We start from the raw sequence: 20,855 nt of genomic DNA, 5'->3' as shown, positions 1-20,855 counted from the left end.
CACTGATTGCATCCTAAATGAAGTCTTCGAATTTTACTGAAGACAAATTTTCAAATATATTTATTATAAGACTGCAAAACATACATTATAATGCATACAAAATCATTTAATTTCACAGGTACATATATAGTACTGAGATCCAGAAAAATATCTGGAAAAATATATGAAGTCATCACAATCGTATAATACAATGTCATCCGATAAATAAAACATAGAATCCACTACATAAAGTCAGAAAAAAAAGAACCTTTCTGTAAATCCGGAAAAAATTCTAATTCTATAGCCTCTCTTAATGTCTTGAAACATATTAACCTGTGTAATCCATCTGACTAGAAGGGAACACTGCCTAGAGTCAGATGGACTGCCTGCCTGCCTGAGAGAGTCCTTTACTGTAGAGGGTAATGTGTGTATATATGGAAGCCAAATAGAAAAAAAACTTCTTTGCTTTACTGTCTTTATCTGTTGACATCTCTAGCCAGTCCATATGAAACAGGTAGGACACTCTAGGAGTCAGTGTAAGGGTATCAGACAAGACTCGCTAGGACAGAATTGTCTTCTTTGCTGTCGCTGCAATTTTTGCCAGCAGTGTACGGGTACCACTGGGCAACCCAGGTATTCCTGAGGGGTAGGGTAAGTCCCATAGAGCCCATTCAGGAGTCACAGTAAATACTACACCCAATGTTGAGGTAAAATAAGTCTCGATTGATGACCAAAATTGTTCACCTCCCCACAGGACCACATACAATGCATCAAATTAGCTTAGATATTTCAGTTTTATATGTGTAGTGCGCGGTGCAGTCTGCACTTTCTCTTTGCATCAGCCCATGGAAATGGATTTATCTCTAACGCACTTAGGTTACAGAGTGTCATTAATATTTTGACCAAACCATTTAAGTCTTTTTTACAATTACTTTTAGCAGCCTACTCTTAGGGTAAAAGATCATTCATTTATAACTGTCTACAGTTCATGTGCCAAGTATTTGTCTTTAAAGAATTAGAATAATTTTTGCTTTCATTATACCCTACACCCCTACACTACTACATTCTTCTAAGTTTGAGAACCAACCCATGTGTCTTTACAAAATTTGATTACCCCACACCCATGCTTTAAACTGATTTTTATGCCATATGATATGGATGACTCAGAGCTTTAGAGAAAATATAGGGCCTAATTCAGTTTGGTTTGCAAGGCTGCGTTCGCACACATTCTGCTCACTGCGAAAATATGCTAATGAATGCAATCACATGGCAACCGCAGCTCTATACCAAGATGCCCATCACTGTATAAAGCCTGCCCACTTCCCATGACATGCATCCGCAAGTCAGTGAAAACATCGGTAACAACGGTTCCATTCGCACAGTTGTGGTTGACCTGACCCTACCGCAGAAACTGCTAAACTTCCTGTCGCCATCTAGACTTCTACCATCGTATGCTATCGCAGGGGCTTAAACGCCCAGGCACACCTGCGTTTCTCTAACCACCCCCCATCACCACCCTCAAACAGTCACTTCCTGTCAATCACTGTGTGAGGACTCTGCGTGCTCACTGCGATCGCTTCCCGATTGCAGTGGCCGGTTCACGCACGTACACTGCATCTTATGCGCAGAATGCAAACATCGGCGGGCTGCGTGTGGACGCAGCCTTGCAATCCAACCTGAATCAGTCCCATAGTTCTTTGTTCACTTGATATTTATCACCCACTTATGTAAATGGAAAAAATTTTGCAAAACACAGCATCAAGGACACATGTTAGCAGCTTTGATGGTAACATCCTTTAATATTTCTTTCCTTTGTACAGTATTGGTGTCAGCATGCAATCTCCACAAGTTTTGAGAACAAGATTGACACCAATATCGATGGTATTGTGTAATTTTTTCATCTGTTCTATCCAACATCTATTGCACACTGATCACTGTATTTTCCAACACACAGTAGGGGGGTATATTTACTAAAGTGCAGGTTTATAGAAGTGGAGGTGTTGCCCAAACCAACCAATCAGATTCTACTTCTCATTTATCTAGCACCTTCTAGAAGATAATAGCTAAAATCTGATTGGTTGCTATGGGCAACACTTCCACTTCTATAAACCTGTACTTTAGTAAATATACCCGTAGGGCTTTAGGAGAATGCTTTATTTAGAGTATAATTAGTGTTGAGGCAGATTTATTTATCAAAATTGATATACAGTTAATATATATATATATATATATATATATATATATATATATATTAGGGGTGTGCACCGGACACTTTTCGTGTTTTGTGTTTTGGATCTGGATCTTTCTTCGTGTTTTGGATCTGGATTGGTTTTGCCAAAACCACCCTTCCGTGTTTTGGGTTCTGGGTTTTGTGTTTTGGATCTGGATTTTTTCTTAAAAAATAAAAAAAAAAACGCTAAAATCACATAAATGGGCCTTTTTTTGTTCCTACGCTATTAATAACCCCAATAACATTAATTTCCACTCATTTCCACTCTATTCTGAACACCTCACACCTCACAATATTGTTTTTAGGCCAAAAGGTTGTACCGAGGAAGCTGGATGACTATGCTAAGCGACACAAGGGGGCGGCACAAACACGTGGCCCATCTAGGAGTGGCACTGCAGTGGCAGACAGGAAGCCAATCAGCGTTATGGTGCCCATTTGCATGTAGCACGAACCCGGGAGATCCGTGCTACATGCATCTGTGTGATTGGCACAGAGCAATGACAGGTCCGTGAGACCCGTCTGTGCTGCTGTGGTAAAAAAAAAAAAAAAAAACCTGTGTAAAAAAAGAAAAAAATGGCGTGCACCCCCCCAAAAAAGAGCAACCAGCCCCGGGCATTAGTAACCCAGTGCTGGGTGTGCTTAAATACAGGGGACAAACGACGTAGGGGTCCCCTGTACTTAAGCACAACCAGCACCGGGCTAGTCAGAACCAGCGCTGGTTGCCAAAATACGGGGGACAAACGACGTAGGGGTCCCCTGTATTCTGCGCAACCAGCTCTGGGCTCTGATCCGGTCCTGGTTCTGGAAATATAGGGGACAAAAAATGAGTAGGGTTCCCCTGTATGTTCCAGAACCAGCACTGGACTTTTTCTAGCGGGGGGCTGATGCCACAGCCAGGGGAGCCCTTTCACCGGGCCCCCCAGCCGCAGCATCAACCCTGACCGCTAGTCAGCCCAGGCCGGGGATCCCTGGAGAGCTGGGGACCCCCCCAATAAAGGGGTCACCCTCTCCAGGGCACCCCAGGCCCAGGCTGATAGCCCGGGGCTATCCCCGCCACCCCTGGTGGCGGTGGGTGGCGGGTTGATTGTGTGGTGTGGTGTAAATAAAGAATATCAAACATTGTCTTTACAAGTAGAACTGCAAGTCCCAGCTAGCCTGCCCCGCATGCTGGTACTTGGAGAACCACAAGTACCAGCATGCAGGGCATTAAGGGCCCACTAGTACCTGTAGTTCACCTGTAAAAAAAATGTTTAAAAAAACACAGGACACACACACCGTGACAGTATAAGTTTATTAAACATACATACACACACACACATGTACACATACTCACCTATGTAACCTGTAGCATCGGTCCACTTGTCCGGTAAAGTATCCCTAGGGGACCTGTGAAAAAAAACATACTCACCATCTCCTATGCGAGGTTCTGTCCTCTTCGTTCCAAAGTAGGCATCCCCGGACTTGGCAAAAAAAAAAAAACGAAAACGCGATCCACGAACTTAGTACCGTTCTATAGAACGGTACTTCCCGAATGAGAGCTTAGCGGCGGGGTATCACCATGGAAACCCCGCTGCTAAGCGTTCATTGGCTGAGAGAGGTCATCTCCCGTCTCTCAGCCAATGAACGGCTCCCTCCATTGTAGTCAATGGTGGGAACCGCAGGGTAAACTTTAATAACCTTGCGGCTCCCAGCATTGACTACAATGGAGGGAGCCGTTCATTGGCTGAGAGAGACGGGAGATGGCCTCTCTCAGCCAATGAACGCTTAGCAGCGGGGTTTCCATGGTGATACCCCGCCGCTAAGCTCTCATTCGGGAAGTACCGTTCTATAGAACGGTACTAAGTTCGTGGATCGCGTTTTCGTTTTTTTTTTTTTTGCCAAGTCCGGGGATGCCTACTTTGGAACGAAGAGGACAGAACCTCGCATAGGAGATGGTGAGTATGTTTTTTTTCACAGGTCCCCTAGGGATACTTTACCGGACAAGTGGACCGATGCTACAGGTTACATAGGTGAGTATGTGTACATGTGTGTGTGTGTATGTATGTTTAATAAACTTATACTGTCACGGTGTGTGTGTCCTGTGTTTTTTTTAAACATTTTTTTACAGGTGAACTACAGGTACTAGTGGGCCCTTAATGCCCTGCATGCTGGTACTTGTGGTTCTCCAAGTACCAGCATGCGGGGCAAGCTTGCTGGGACTTGCAGTTCTACTTGTAAAGACAATGTTTGATATTCTTTATTTACACCACACCACACAATCAACCCGCCACCCACCGCCACCAGGGGTGGCGGGGATAGCCCCGGGCTATCATCCTGGGCCTGGGGTGCCCTGGAGAGGGTGACCCCTTTATTGGGGGGGTCCCCAGCTCTCCAGGGATCCCCGGCCTGGGCTGACTAGCGGTCAGGGCTGATGCTGCGGCTGGGGGGCCCGGTGAAAGGGCTCCCCTGGCTGTGGCATCAGCCCCCCGCTAGAAAAAGTCCAGTGCTGGTTCTGGAACATACAGGGGAACCCTACTCATTTTTTTCCCCTGTATTTCCAGAACCAGGACCGGATCAGAGCCCAGAGCTGGTTGCGCAGAATACGGGGGACCCCTACGTCGTTTGTCCCCCGTATTTTGGCAACCAGCTCTGGTTCTGACTAGCCCGGTGCTGGTTGTGTTTAAGTACAGGGGACCCCTATGTCGTTTGTCCCCTGTATTTAAGCACACCCAGCACTGGGTCACTAATGCCCGGGGCTGGTTGCTCTTTTTTTGGGGGGGGGGCACGCCATTTTTTTCTCTTTTTACACAGGTTTTTTTTTTTTTATTTACCACAGCAGCACAGACGGGTCTCACGGACCCGTTAGTGCTCTGTGTCAATGACACAGATGCAAGTAGCACGGATCTCCTGGTCCGTGCGTGCATCTGTGTCATTGAAATACACAGCAGCACAGACGGGTCTCACTGACCCATCTGTGCTCTGTGTCACTGTCAATCACACAGATGCATGTAGCACGGATCTCACGAGTCCGTGCTACATGCAAATGAGCACCATAATGCTGATTGGCTGAGAGCCGTGACAGACGGCTCTGTCAGCCAATCAGCACTTTGCCCATTAAAGGCAAAGGCATTTTTTTTTAAATGGCCGCTCGAGGCAAAACCTCGAGATCCGACAGCAGATCTCGAGGTTTTGCCTCGGGAGAGGGATCCGGGGCAGACAGGGAGATCCGAGCTTGGGCTCGGATCGCCCCGGATCCCCGAAGTTCGGGTGGGTTCGGTTCTCAGGGAACCGAACCCGCTCATCCCTAATATATATATATATATAAATATATAACAAGTGGACCGGCACTCCTAGCAGAAGGTGCAGCAGCCGGGGTGCAAGCTCCGTTATGACAGGCAGAGGCTGGTCACAAATCCAAGGCTTGACGAAACATTTTCAATAAATCTGAAACGTTGCAATAACTTTGTGTTGCTGTGAGGTCCGTGGAGTGCTGCCCCAAGTATTGTTTTATTTATATATATATATATATATAGCCTCCAAAGCACGCTCGGCACTCCTGCTGTATAAAGTAGAAAAGTCCTGGGTGCCTTCCCCAGATGGATATCCAAAGTACAAACACGTAGATATAGGCGGCACTCTCAGTGTATATGAAAAAAATGCTAGAGGATTCCCAGCCTCTTGCTCGTTCAACGTTTCAAATTTACTTCAAATTCTTCGTCAGGAACACAGAAATAATGCAAACTTCTTACCTTAAATATCAGTGAAAGACTCCCTCCACCGTGACTGATCATGACTCCCTCGTGTCCGGACTGCACTAATGACGTCATCCACAGCGCCGTATCTCCGTGGAACTGACGGCAGACACCGGACTCGAGGTTGCCAGGCAACACCAACTAACAACAAAAATACTTCACGTACTGAACACCAACATTAAAAGACATCCAAGTAGATAGAGACAAAACAGAAGGACATTACATATGCGTATAGAGAAACTATGACCTATACCGGGCCATACAATATCGCTAAAGGGCTAGCAGAAATTATCCTAAGAACAAGCAAAGTTTAAGAGTATATGCTGTAAAGATCAAGTATATGGGAAAAAGAATTATATCAAATACAGGAAAGTAGAGTTACAGAAAACAAGTCAATGATAAATTTTCATTCAGACCAAAAGGTCTGACAGTGTTCAAACCATGTATCCAGCGAGCCTCTCTTTGCAATAGGTTTCTGGCACGGTCTCCTCCTTTGATGTTAGGTGGAATGTAGTCAATCATCTTGTATTTAAGAGAGGATAAATTGTGGCCAAATTCCTTAAAGTGTCTGGCCACTGGTTGTTCCGTGGTCCTTCCTTCTAGTGCCAGACGTATGGCGCTTCTGTGCAGAGCCATTCTCTCTTTAAATTGTCTTGTGGTTTTGCCTATGTAATGTAAACCACACAGGCATTTGATGTAATAAATTACAAACTGGCTACTACACGTGAGTCTATGCTTAATTAATATTTTGTTTCCGGTATGAGGATGATAAAAGCAATCTCCCGTCTCTAAATAGCCGCATGTGGTGCAACCAAGGCATTTAAAGTTTCCCATTTTCTTGTTCAAAAAATGTGAGGGTTTCATTTTACCCATGTTTGTTATATCTGTCTTAACGACCATGTCTCTGATATTACGTCCCCTTTTATGACATGGTAATAGTTGTGCATGTTTCAACAATGGCAAAGAGTCGTCCATATTAATGATGGGCCAGAATCTTTTGGCTGTTCTTTTCAAACTATCACTAGCCACAGAGAATTCATTTAACCAGATAATCGTGTTATCAGCGACTCTCTTTACTGATGTTTTTTGCAGCAATTCTTTTCTAGGTATAACTGAAGCTTTTTCTCTTGCTTGTTTTAGCAATGATCTGGGATATCCCCTGCGGAGAAATTTATTATATACAATCTCCATATGTTTCTTTTCATCCTCAGTATCTGAACAAATCCGTCGAACTCTTAAGAATTGCGAATAGGGTAGTCCTTTTTTAAGTGATCCAAGATGGCAACTGGTAGCCAAGAGTAAATTATTGGCATCTGTGGGCTTTTGATATACCGAAGTTCTCAATTTGCCTTCATCACATGTGACCAGTACATCAAGGAAATGTATTTCTCTCTGGTCTATTTCAAAAGTAAATTTGATGTTTTTATCCATGGAATTTACCGCTGTCATCATATCTAGGAATCCTTCCTTAGTACCACTCCACAGCATAAACACGTCATCTATATAGCGTGTGTAGAAAAGGATATTAGAAGTATATTCCCGATTTTCCAGGAACATCACCTTTTCCACTTTGAACATGAACGTGTTTGCATAAGCTGGGGCCACGCAAGAACCCATTTCGCAGCCCGATGTTTGGATGTAGAATTCACCGTTGAAGAGGAAATAATTTCTAGTAAGTACTCTATCAAGGAGTTCCAAAAAAAATGACAGATTAGGGCCCTTGTAATGGATATTATCCAGCAGGAGTTCCTCCACAGCTTCTAATCCCCTGTGGTGGGGTATGTTAGTATATAAGCTGACAATATCAGCTGTGCAAAGCCAAATGTCCTTGGGAAGAGGATCAAATAGTCGCAATTTATTCAGAAACATGGTGGTATCTTTTAAATAAGTATCCTGAAGTTGTATCACAGGCTGTAAAAAATGATCAAGGTACCTTGAGATGTCATAAAATAAAGAGTTTCTGGCCGATATAATAGGCCGTTCAGGTGGCTTTTCACAATTTTTATGGAGTTTCGGAATAAGGTAAAATACAAGTACCTTTGGACTTTCGATGATGAGCGAGGCTGCTATTTGTTTGGTAATAAACTTATGTTCCACAGCATCCTGTAGAATGTCCTCGATCTCCTTGACAAAAAATGGTGTGGGGTCCTCTTTTAGTTTGCGATATACTTCATCATCTGCAAGTTGACGGTCTGCTTCCAAAATGTAATCCTTCAAGTACAAAATCACAATACCGCCCCCCTTATCGGCAGGGCGTATTACCACATCATCATATGTAGAAAAAGCGCCTTTAAGGCCCTACGTTCATTGATAGTCAGATTTTCAGAGAAGTGTAGTTTAAAGTCATCACTTTCATCTACATTGTTATGTAGAATTTTAGTATATGTTTTAATGGCATGATTGGTAGAGGCTGGGTCAAATAAAGTTTTAGATTTTATGAGGCACTTTTCTGATGCTGTGATATTTATAGCTACGACCTCCTGATCCCCAGAGAACTCTTTTAATCGTAATTGTCGATTAAATCGACATAAATCGATCTTACTTTGGAATTTATTGTGTCTATTAGTCGGAACAAAACTTAATCCTTTCATAAGGACCTGCTCCTCATCCTCCGTTAAAGTCCTTGAGGATAAATTGTAAATCAATTTTTCTTTCTTGCCCTCACACCTCCTTTGCCTCTCACACTGTCCTCCTCTCCTGTTCCACGTTCTGGTATTCGATCTTTTTTTGCCCGTGTAGTAACCCCCCCAAGGGGGACGCTGTGCCATTGTTTTTGAACTTGTTCCAGCACATTCTGGCTCACTATTTGAGGAATGCGCTCCACTCGATGTCTCTGTTTCTAAGGGGAACCGTCTGCTCCTCTGGAAACGTGTAAATTGCCTGTTCTTGTTTGGAACGTTGTAAACCCAACTATACACTCTTTTTTCTTTGTAATCCCGATTTACAGTTAAAACTTTTGACTTTTTAAACTGTATTAAATCCTTTCTGTATTTATCAACTTGTTGCTGTAACTTTTCTACCCAATTAACAGTGATGTCTGATGTTAATTTCACCAGATGTACTTCTTCATATTTGTTGATCTTTTCCTTTACAGCATTTAATTCTTTTGTTGATTCTTCTATGACTAGAAGTATTAAGTCAAATGACGCTTTGTTTAGTATTGCAGCCCATTTACGACAAAATTCTGAACTGTGTCGACCTATAGTAGGGATATTGCGAATTCTGAACCCTCGGGGGATTTTTTTCTCCCTAAAATAGTCCGAGAGGGTCACTCCATGTAGAAAAAAATCCACACCTCTCTTTTTTAATTTCAATAAATGGCTGTAATGTTGCTGGACTGATTCCTCTCCCGCAGTTGCCGTTAAGTTTTCCTTAAATAGGATTCTGGTGGCATCCTCATCTGAATAGAGATGTTGTTCCCCAAGGGGTAATATAATGTCCTGATATCCCACTGTTTCCTCCAACACCTGGCTTTCCGTGCCAATAACACCCCGTGTAAATAATATATACAAAACACAGATCACTGAAAGGAATGTCACTGAAGAAAATATAAAAGCAGGTGCCCTAGCAAAGGAAATCCACATAGATCCTCAAGCATCAAGCCTCCAAAGCACGCTCGGCACTCCCGCTGTATAAAGTAGAAAAGTCCTGGGTGCCTTCCCCAGATAAATATCCAAAGTACAAACACGTAGATATAGGCGGCACTCTCAGTGTATATGAAAAAATGACTAGAGGATTCCCAACCTCTTGCTCGTTCAACGTTTCAAATTTACTTCAAATTTTTCGTCAGGAACACAGAAATAATGCAAACTTCTTACCTTAAATATCAGTGAAAGACTCCCTCCACCGTGACTGATCAAGACTCCCTCGTGTCCGGACTGCACTAATGACGTCATCCACAGCGCCGTATCTCCGTGGAACTGACGGCAGACACCGGACTCGAGGTTGCCAGGCAACACCAACTAACATCAAAAATACTTCACTTACTGAACACCAACATTAAAAGACATCCAAGTAGATAGAGACAAAACAGAAGGACATTACATATGCGTCGAACTCTTAAGAATTGCGAATAGGGTAGTCCTTTTTTAAGTGATCCATGATGGCAACTGGTAGCCAAGAGTAAATTATTGGCATCTGTGGGCTTTTGATATACCGAAGTTATTTACAGCATATACTGTTAAACTTTGTTTGTTCTTAGGATAATTTCTGCTAGCCCTTTAGCGATATTGTATGGCCCGGTATAGGTCATAGTTTCTCTATACGCATATGTAATGTCCTTCTGTTTTGTCTCTATCTACTTGGATGTCTTTTAATGTTGGTGTTCAGTACGTGAAGTATTTTTGTTGTTAGTTGGTGTTGCCTGGCAACCTCGAGTCCGATGTCTGCCGTCAGTTCCACGGAGATACGGCGCTGTGGATGACGTCATTAGTGCAGTCCGGACACGAGGGAGTCATGATCAGTCACGATGGAGGGAGTCTTTCACTGATATTTAAGGTAAGAGGTTTGCATTATTTCTGACAAAAAATTTTAAGTAAATTTGAAACGTTGAATGAGCAAGAGGTTGGGAATCCTCTAGTATTTTTTTTCATATACACTGAGAGTGCCGCTTATATCTACGTGTTTGTACTTTGGATATCCATCTGGGGAAGGCACCCAGGACTTTTCTACTTTATACAGCAGGAGTGCCGAGCGTGCTTTGGAGGCTTGATGCTTGAGGATCTATATGGATTTCCTTTGCTAGGACACCTGCTTTTATATTTTCTTCAGTGACATTCCTTTCAGTGATCTGTGTTTTTGTATATATTATTTACACGGGGTGTTATTGGCACGGTGATGTCAGAAAGCCAGGTGTTGGACGAAACAGTGGGATATCAGGACATTGTATTACCCCTTGGGGAACAACATCTCTATTCAGATGAGGATGCCACCAGAATCCTATTTAAGGAAAACTTAACGGCAACTGCGGGAGAGGAATCAGTCCAGCAACATTACAGCCATTTATTGAAATTAAAAAAGAGAGAGGTGGATTTTTTTCTACATGGAGTGACCCTCTCTGACTATTTTAGGGAGAAAAAAATCCCCCGAGGGTTCAGAATTCGCAATATCCCTACTATAGGTCGACACGGTTCAGAATTTTGTCGTAAATGGACTGCAATACTAAACAAAGCGTCATTTGACTTAATACTTCTAGTCATAGAAGAATCAACAAAAGAATTAAATGCTGTAAAGGAAAAGATCAACAAATATGAAGAAGTACATCTGGTGAAATTAACATCAGACATCACTGTTAATTGGGTAGAAAAGTTACAGCAACAAGTTGATAAATACAGAAAGGATTTAATACAGTTTAAAAAGTCAAAAGTCTTAACTGTAAATCGAGATTACGAAGAAAAAAGAGTGTATAGTTGGGTTTACAATGTTCCAAACAAGAACAGGCAATTTACACGTTTCCAGAGGAGCAGACTGTTCCCCTTAGAAACAGAGACATCGAGTGGAGCGCATTCCTTAAATAGTGAGCCAGAATGTGCTGGAACAAGTTCAAAAACAACGGCACAGCGTCCCCCTTTGGGGGTTACTACACGGGCAAAAAAAGATCGAATACCAGAACGTGGAACAGGAGAGGAGGACAGTGTGAGAGGCAAAGGAGGTGTGAGGGCAAGAAAGAAAAATTGATTTACAATTTATCCTCAAGGACTTTAACGGAGGATGAGGAGCAGGTCCTTATGAAAGAATTAAGTTTTGTTCCGACTAATAGACACAATAAATTCCAAAGTAAGATCGATTTATGTCGATTTAATCGACAATTACGATTAAAAGAGTTCTTTGGGGATCAGGAGGCCGTAGCTATAAATATCACAGCATCAGAAAAGTGCCCCATAAAATCTAAAACTTTATTTGACCCAGCCTCTACCAATCATGCCATTAAAACATATACTAAAATTCTACATAACATTGTAGATGAAAGTGATGACTTTAAACTACACTTCTCTGAAAATCTGACTATCAATGAATGTAGGGCCTTAAAGGCGCTTTCTACATATGATGATGTGGTAATACGCCCTGCCGATAAGGGGGGCGGTATTGTGATTTTGGACTTGAAGGATTACATTTTGGAAGCAGACCGTCAACTTGCAGATGATGAAGTATATCGCAAACTAAAAGAGGATCCCACACCGTTTTTTGTCAAGGAGATCGAGGACATTCTACAGGATGCTGTGGAATATAAGTTTATTACCAAACAAATAGCAGCCTCGCTTATCATCGAAAGTCCAAAGGTACCTGTATTTTACCTTATTCCGAAACTCCATAAAAATTGTGAAAAGCCACCTGGACGGCCTATTATATCGGCCAGAAACTCTTTATTTTATGACATCTCAAGGTACCTTGATCATTTTTTACAGCCTGTGATACAACTTCAGGATACTTATTTAAAAGATACCACCATGTTTCTGAATAAATTGCGACTATTTGATCCTCTTCCCAAGGACATTTGGCTTTGCACAGCTGATATTGTCAGCTTATATACTAACATACCACACCACAGGGGATTAGAAGCTGTGGAGGAACTCCTGCTGGATAATATCCATTACAAGGGCCCTAATCTGTCATTTTTTTTGGAACTCCTTGATAGAGTACTTACTAGAAATTATTTCCTCTTCAACGGTGAATTCTACATCCAAACATCGGGCTGCGAAATGGGTTCTTGCGTGGCCCCAGCTTATGCGAACACGTTCATATTCAAAGTGGAAAAGGTGATGTTCCTGGAAAATCGGGAATAAACTTCTAATATCCTTTTCTACACACGCTATATAGATGACGTGTTTATGCTGTGGAGTGGTACTAAGGAAGGATTCCTAGATATGATGACAGCGGTGAATTCCATGGATAAAAACATCAAATTTACTTTTGAAATAGACCAGAGAGAAATACATTTCCTTGATGCACTGGTCACATGTGATGAAGGCAAATTGAGAACTTCGGTATATCAAAAGCCCACAGATGCCAATAATTTACTCTTAGCTACCAGTTGCCATCTTGGATCACTTAAAAAAGGACTACCCTATTCGCAATTCTTAAGAGTTCGACGGATTTGTTCAGATACTGAGGATGAAAAGAAACATATGGAGATTGTATATAATAAATTTCTCCGCAGGGGATATCCCAGGTCATTGCTAAAACAAGCAAGAGAAAAAGCTTCAGTTATACCTAGAAAAGAATTGCTGCAAAAAACATCAGTAAAGAGAGTCGCTGATAACACGATTATCTGGTTAAATGAATTCTCTGTGGCTAGTGATAGTTTGAAAAGAACAGCCAAAAGATTCTGGCCCATCATTAATATGGACGACTCTTTGCCATTGCTGAAACATGCACAACTATTACCATGTCATAAAAGGGGACGTAATATCAGAGACATGGTCGTTAAGACAGATATAACAAACATGGGTAAAATGAAACCCTCACATTTTTTGAACAAGAAAATGGGAAACTTTAAATGCCTTGGTTGCACCACATGCGGCTATTTAGAGACGGGAGATTGCTTTTATCATCCTCACACCGGAAACAAAATATTAATTAAGCATAGACTCACGTGTAGTAGCCAGTTTGTAATTTATTACATCAAATGCCTGTGTGATTTATATTACATAGGCAAAACCACAAGACAATTTAAAGAGAGAATGGCTCTGCACAGAAGCGCCATACGTCTGGCACTAGAAGGAAGGACCACGGAACAACCAGTGGCCAGACACTTTAAGGAATTTGGCCACAATTTATCCTCTCTTAAATACAAGATGATTGACTACATTCCACCTAACATCAAAGGAGGAGACCGTGCCAGAAACCTATTGCAAAGAGAGGCTCGCTGGATACATGGTTTGAACACTGTCAGACCTTTTGGTCTGAATGAAAATTTATCATTGACTTGTTTTCTGTAACTCTACTTTCCTGTATTTGATATAATTCTTTTTCCCATATACTTGATCTTTACAGCATATACTCTTAAACTTTGCTTGTTCTTAGGATAATTTCTGCTAGCCCTTTAGCGATATTGTATGGCCCTGTATAGGTCATAGTTTCTCTATACGCATATGTAATGTCCTTCTGTTTTGTCTCTATCTACTTGGATGTCTTTTAATGTTGGTGTTCAGTACGTGAAGTATTTTTGTTGTTAGTTGGTGTTGCCTGGCAACCTCGAGTCCGGTGTCTGCCGTCAGTTCCACGGAGATACGGCGCTGTGGATGACGTCATTAGTGCAGTCCGGACACGAGGGAGTCATGATCAGTCACGGTGGAGGGAGTCTTTCACTGATATTTAAGGTAAGAAGTTTGCATTATTTCTGTGTTCCTGACGAAAAATTTGAAATAAAATTGAAACGTTGAACGAGCAAGAGGCTGGGAATCCTCTAGTTTTTTTTTTATATACACTGAGAGTGCCGCCTATATCTACGTGTATGTGTATATATATATATATATATATATATATATATAGGATGTAGTTAAAATACCCCACCCCAGGATTTAACATAGGCGCAAGCCCACAGAATGACGCCGGAATCCCGACAGACGGCACCCCGATCAAAGGTAAGCCGGGGTGCCCATAGCTTTTAGCCATGGGGTGGGGGGGGTTAGCTTTAGGCACCATAGGGGGAGAAGAGCTAGGCTTTGTGGGGGGAGATTAGGTTTAGGCACCACTTGGGCCAATATATATATATATATATAAATCACAGGGGCTCTGCACTCACCATAATAACTAACAATAATAATAATAAACATAAACAGTGGGGTTTTGGTTCATGAATTGATCAATGCATTTAAGCTTGCAGCCCATCGTCACTGGACCCCACTTTACTGCAAGTCCCTACTCTATTGCTCAGAATTATAACATGGCCATAGCAATCACATTGGTGTTAAACTCAGGGTATGCTATCAAGGTTTACAGCTCACAGCAACTTTGCTTTAAAATGTGAGACAGTTACCAAGCACACCTGTTGCAAAGCACCTAGGAAAACAGCTGACACAAGTTAGATAACTAGTTAAAAAGGGTGCATGAGAAAATGTGATCACAAAAATGATTCATTATAAAACTTAATCATAATAAACAAAAAGCACTAATCCACGGCACTCACCATTCCTAGATTTGGGGTGCAACATGGTATGTGACCACATTGTTTAAATAGAAATCACAGGGGCTCTGCACTCACCATAATAACTAACAATAATAATAATAAACATAAACAGTGGGGTTTTGGTTCATGAATTGATCAATGCATTTAAGCTTGCAGCCTATCGTCGCGGGACCCCACTTTACTGCAAGTCCCTACTCTATTGCTCAGAATTATAACATGGACATAGCCATCAAGTTAGTGTTAAACTCAGGGTATGCTATCAAGGTTTAAAGCTCACAGCAACTTTGCTTTTAAAAGTGAGACAGTTACCAAGTACCCCGATCAAAGGTAAGCTGGGGTGCCCTTAGCTACTAGCCATGGGGTGGGGGGGGGGGCTAGCTTTAGGCACCATAGGGGGAGAAGAGCTAGGCTTTGTGGGGGGAGGTTAGGTTTAGGCACCACTTGGGCCTATATATATATATATATATATATATATATATGTGTGTATATATATATATATATATATATGTGTGTGTGTGTGTGTAAAATAGGCAAATCAGAGTAAATGGTGAAAGAAAAAACTGCTGCCAGACTCTCCATAACAGGGAACATGAATACAGAATAATCCATTTAACATTTACCAATATTGGATTAAAAAAAAAATCCCACCCTTAAAAAGTTAATTGATGACTGATATATTCAAGGTGAAACGTGTTAGGGCCACCTCTAGGAATGGTATTTCTGACAGTTTAACATGTTCATAAATATAGTGATTATTTTATTTTAAATGTACTGTACTGGTATTTTAAATAATGATAGAAGCACTAACAAATATGTGGTAGCATGTCTGCATGGATACAAGTATATCATTAATTAATTTAAATGGCCTTGTTTAACATAAAAATAATATTGTCAGCATAATTTGAAATGTTGTTATTTTTAAAAATTTTGCCTTCAGTGATAAAGTAATGAAATAATTATGAGCGATAAATATATGTACATTTTTGGGGGCTCCTTAATTGAGTATTAAGCAGTGGCAAAGTAATGCATTTGTTTTATATGACTATTTATTATGTTTTGCCTGGACAGATAGCACAAAATTTATGAAATTTGAGCAATCTCACAAAGCAGAGACACTTTTTACCTGTTACATCTGATTAAATTGATTCTGGTTGATTTCTGCCCACTTTGTGTCTAGCCGCATTCTATTACATACGGAGACGAAACTCACCGGAAACTTACCAGGTTTTCAAAATCGCAGGCTTTTACCCTTATGTGTTTGCATTTTATCTTCTTTTGAGATGTTTCTAGATAAGAATAAGATAATTTGGAAGTTCCTTCACAAGTTGTTCCAATAAGCAGTTTATTGATATAATTTTGGTATTGGCTTATCCACTATTTCTGAGTTCTGCCACAGAGTGTAAACACTACGCAATTGCACTACGAAGCGTCATTGTTTTATTTTCACAGGTACACTGTGTACATATATATATATGGATGTAGTCAATATGCCGGCGGACAGGATGCCGGCCATCGATATACCAACGCCGGAATCCCGCCGCCCGGCAAAATGCAGATATCCCGAATGGGATCAGCATACTGACGTCGGTATCCCGACTGCCGGAATTCTGAACAAGGATCCGTGTAATTATGCGCGGTTAGCTCGGGGAAGGGGGGGTTAGGGTTAGGCACCCCCTGGAAGGTTAGGGTTAGGCACCACTAAGGGAGGGTTGGGGGGGGAGGGGTAGTAGCGATAGTATACTTACCGCTGCTGTCGGGTTTCTGCATGTACGAGCTTGCAGCATCAGGATTTCATACCCAACCCATTTATATATATGCTACTTTAAGGGACCCAGCATATACCGGGTCACCTTAGAGTCCACCTCTCACTCTGTTCTGCCACTTCTCTGGCTGACCCCGCCAGCTCTTCTGTCCCCCTCCTACTTCAGTCGTGGCTCAATCCCCCCACCCTGACACAGCTCTGTCCCTCCTCCCTCCACTAACAGCCGTGGCTCTGTCCTGACCCACCCACGCTCCTATACTTTCCCCAGTCACCGTTAATCCTCTCCTATGGCTGTCGCAGTGGGAGCCATTGAGATTAGCGCATGGGGGAGACGGGACAGCCTTACACAATTAATATGTAGATATATAAGTATACATACTTACTGTTTTTATTTGCATTATGGACTGTAATTGTGGTGACTTATCACGCATCTTGAGCTAGGCAGTCATGTTTTAAGGTTATGATTATTTAGAATTTTTACCTTCATGTATATTTTCCTATGTCATTTCTTGTGAATGGAATGGAAATTGCACAGACCCCAGGAGGAGTTGGCATGTTAGTCATTATCAAACTGTTCCTAAAACTACTGGGCATTCATTGGTTAAACATATTTTGTCAGATCCAACATTATCAGGTCCTTTTGTGACTGTCCTAATGCCATGTTTATGAGATTTCTTATTATTGTCCGGATGGATATCTCATCTCACAGACCTGCCAATAACGTTGTAATACATAAAATTGTGGAGGTTTCACTGCTTCTTATCTCTGGTAACGTTTGTAGGCTGATAAAATAGACAGAGGTATATGTATCTTTCTCTAGGTGGCTACTATATTCAGACAACTTTTATATAAACTGCAAAATGTTTAAACAAGAGAAAAACTACATTTACAGCAACTACTGATAACATTTGATGGTTACATGAGATGTGTAATGAGGAATTAAACTCCATTAGTTTTCAGCGCTGAGAAGATATATTTTCTGTGTTCAGAATGTGTTTAGTTATTTTAAAACCCACTGTTTCCTCTGCATTATTTGCTTTTGTCCCAGCAGAGTGGTAAAAATAAAATAGATCTACAGCAATAATGCTGGTTACAAACCACAGCCGATTTGTAAAGATAATGCATTTTAAGTCGCCCAGACAGATTCCTAGCTGTGGTGCACAATCTGTCTGCTCCTTGGAATGTGCATTATATATTTTTGGGGAGCCAAATGCTGGTATCTGTCCATTAGGGTTTTTAGTATGAATGTTTAATTGCACCAATGCTACAGCAAAAGTAACTTTTCCCAATAATGAATGTGATTTATGAAGTTAGTTTATACTGTGTGTGAGATGTCTCCTTCGGAGAAGCATTCCATGTAGTTTGGGCAGACAGAGTGACTCAGCTTCAATTTGAAGCCCTTTTAACCAAACATCTTAGAATGTCTACTCTCCTCTAGTGCTAAGTTCTGGAGACCTGCAGATGAATAATTGAGGATGAATACGTAGTATATGAGCACTTTATCATAGATGACTCGCAAACACATAATTACTCATTCCCAGAGTCAGCAGAAATAATATGAAAATGATATAGTAATAATTTAATAAATTAGTATTGTTATAAGGATTAACTACACTGATTCAGAACTCGGTACAAATCAGTTTGGACGGGTTTGATTTGCATGCATTACCATTTTGGTTGCACTGCTTCTATACATTATCTTCTCTGACCATGTTAATTAGCACATATTTCTGTGTGCTAGCCTCTAAACAATTAAGCTATGATTATACTGTTTACAAAGTAAACTTGTTTATGCTAAATTGTATAATGTTTTGTAAGTGATATTAAAGATATTTGTAGTCTGTTGCCATTCCATTTTATATTACATCAGATACCTGATCAGTATTTAACCAACATCGCCATATTGATAACTTACTATGAAAGATGAAAACAAAATTTGCTTAAAAACAATCTCTTGGAATGAGAGTAAAGGCCATATTGAGTGACTTGTGTAGACATTCATGTGCTATTTTAACTGATTAACTGGAAGCTATAAAGGAAAGTTTTATATAGAAGAGTGTAGTATGACTTGTGAAGAACATTGAGGAGGTTAGTTAGAAAAATCTATTTCTAAATATATACGGTGTCATTTGTAAATACATTATGTATGTCTATTTTGTTTCACAGTTGTCTAGTGCTGCTGAATGATGTAACATGTTTGCCGTTGTTTTATGTAAATAAATGAATCTGTTTTCACATGTTAATTCACATTACTCTCAATACTTGCCAGTCAAAATGATCTGTACAGCTTACCAATCACTTTGTAACTTTTATCATTGTTTCTAGATGGAGAGAAGAAGTATCAGGTGATGATCCACGGCATAGAACCTTTGTTGGAGACGCCATTACAATGGCTTAGTGAACATCTAAGCTATCCTGACAACTTCCTCCACATAAGCATTGTTCCGCAACCCACTGACTGAAGGACATGCTGTGCTTAAGTGAAAGAGATTGCCACACTTGGACTAGACTTTCCAAGATTACATCGCAGCCTGACTTTTGGTAGACAGGGTCTAAACCTAATGAGCAAGAAGACAGGTTGTTCCTGTGACTTTTCAGAGCTCTAACTGTCCGTTATACTATTTTGCTCTGCCATCACTTGAGCCTGGTTTAACAAGGAGGCCTGCTGGAAGCCTCCTGCTGTATTCCAGTAAAATACAAACATACTTGGAGAGTCAGTGACAGTATGTTCCATCCATTCCTAGTTTGTACTTTAAACTGTGCTGAATTGCTTTCAACTTTGCTTTCTTTCATGCAGCCAGGGTTCAAATCTATATGAGAAAAAGACTCAAATCTGAATAGAGGAAAAAGCAAGTGTAGCAACTTCACCCAATATCCAGTTTAGTTGAAGTTGTTTTGGGTAAGTTTTTGTACAACAAGGTTTAGCAGAGAATCAGTTACTAGTTTCATACTTGAAATACTACAACTCTACTTCAAATCAAATATGCCATGTTCATAAAAGTATCAAAATATCTGCTTAGACATAAATTTGCCAGATGCCAGCAGTTATACACATTTACTCTGCTTATGAGGTTAAAGGACTACATTTTTTTTAAGTTATATGCTCTGCTGGAGAAATTAACCATCATTAGCCTAAAGCAGCTCAAATAGAACATAGGTCATCTGCACAAATAGTTGGATCAACCTATGAAATGCTATTTTGTCAAATTTGCAGAATTGTATGTTGATATTTTTTTTATGGTGTATTGCTCATTACTATTGTGCATTTCAAACTAATCTTGAAAATACAAATTACCCATTTTACTATAATGTGTGTTTTTCAAGTTTCATTGTGGTCAGAGTTGTTGCACCAGAGCTTGGATAGATTAATTAACTCCCGCGCAATTACATCTTCCACATTGCTAACGTTGTTGAATGTGTGAGCTAGCATGCATCTATGGTCATTAAATTTGAAATTAAAATATATTAAACAGTGAATATCACTTATTGTATAAAAAATTATATTGAAATGCTCTGGTTTCTCTATACCTTTAATCATTGCAATATTGGATCTGAAATGCATTTAGGTGCCTTTTCTATATGTATCAGTCAATGTCAATGCACATTATGGATGACTCAGCCTCCAGGTGATATTTTCCATATATTTTCTTTTTTTTTTTAATAAATCACAATAATAATTAGCTTTGTTGCAATTCTTCCTGAGAACAAAGGACTGGCCAAGTCCTACTGTATGTGATGTTATTACCAACATTGCTATTCATTGGCACCCATGTTTTGATCTCTCATTTAATACTACATGAAGTGTCTTCCATTTATTTATATTTTATTTATATTCTGGCCCACACAACTGCTCATCAATTTCTACCAGGTGTGTAGACAGATTTAGTGCTGTATCTCTGTTCAAAACATGCCTTTATGCTGGATTCCTCTATAATTATTGATGATTTACATTGGCAGTGCTTCGCAAATTAGGGGCATTAAGGTACCATGTGAAACTCTGTTACAGTGGACACATTCGGAGATTCC

General features: G+C 40.7%; 1 protein-coding gene across 2 annotated transcripts in view; it reads left to right on the top strand.

Moving 5' to 3' along the window:
• The window catches only part of ATG5 (autophagy related 5), a 215,779-nt gene extending 195,287 nt beyond the window's left edge, over window positions 1-20,492 (top strand). For both annotated transcript variants that reach the window (XM_088460512.1, XM_088460514.1), the window contains one exon: window positions 19,155-20,492. In XM_088460512.1, coding sequence (XP_088316638.1) covers window positions 19,155-19,291 — 137 coding nt within the window. In that variant the 3' untranslated portion in view covers window positions 19,292-20,492. The remainder of the gene's footprint in view (window positions 1-19,154) is intronic.
• Window positions 20,493-20,855: the final 363 nt, after the last annotated feature.

This window comes from Taudactylus pleione, unplaced genomic scaffold (genome assembly GCF_031769625.1).
Source record: "Taudactylus pleione unplaced genomic scaffold, aTauple2 ptg000046l, whole genome shotgun sequence".
NCBI lineage: Eukaryota > Metazoa > Chordata > Amphibia > Anura > Myobatrachidae > Taudactylus > Taudactylus pleione.
This window is presented reverse-complemented; position numbering and strand designations above follow the sequence as displayed.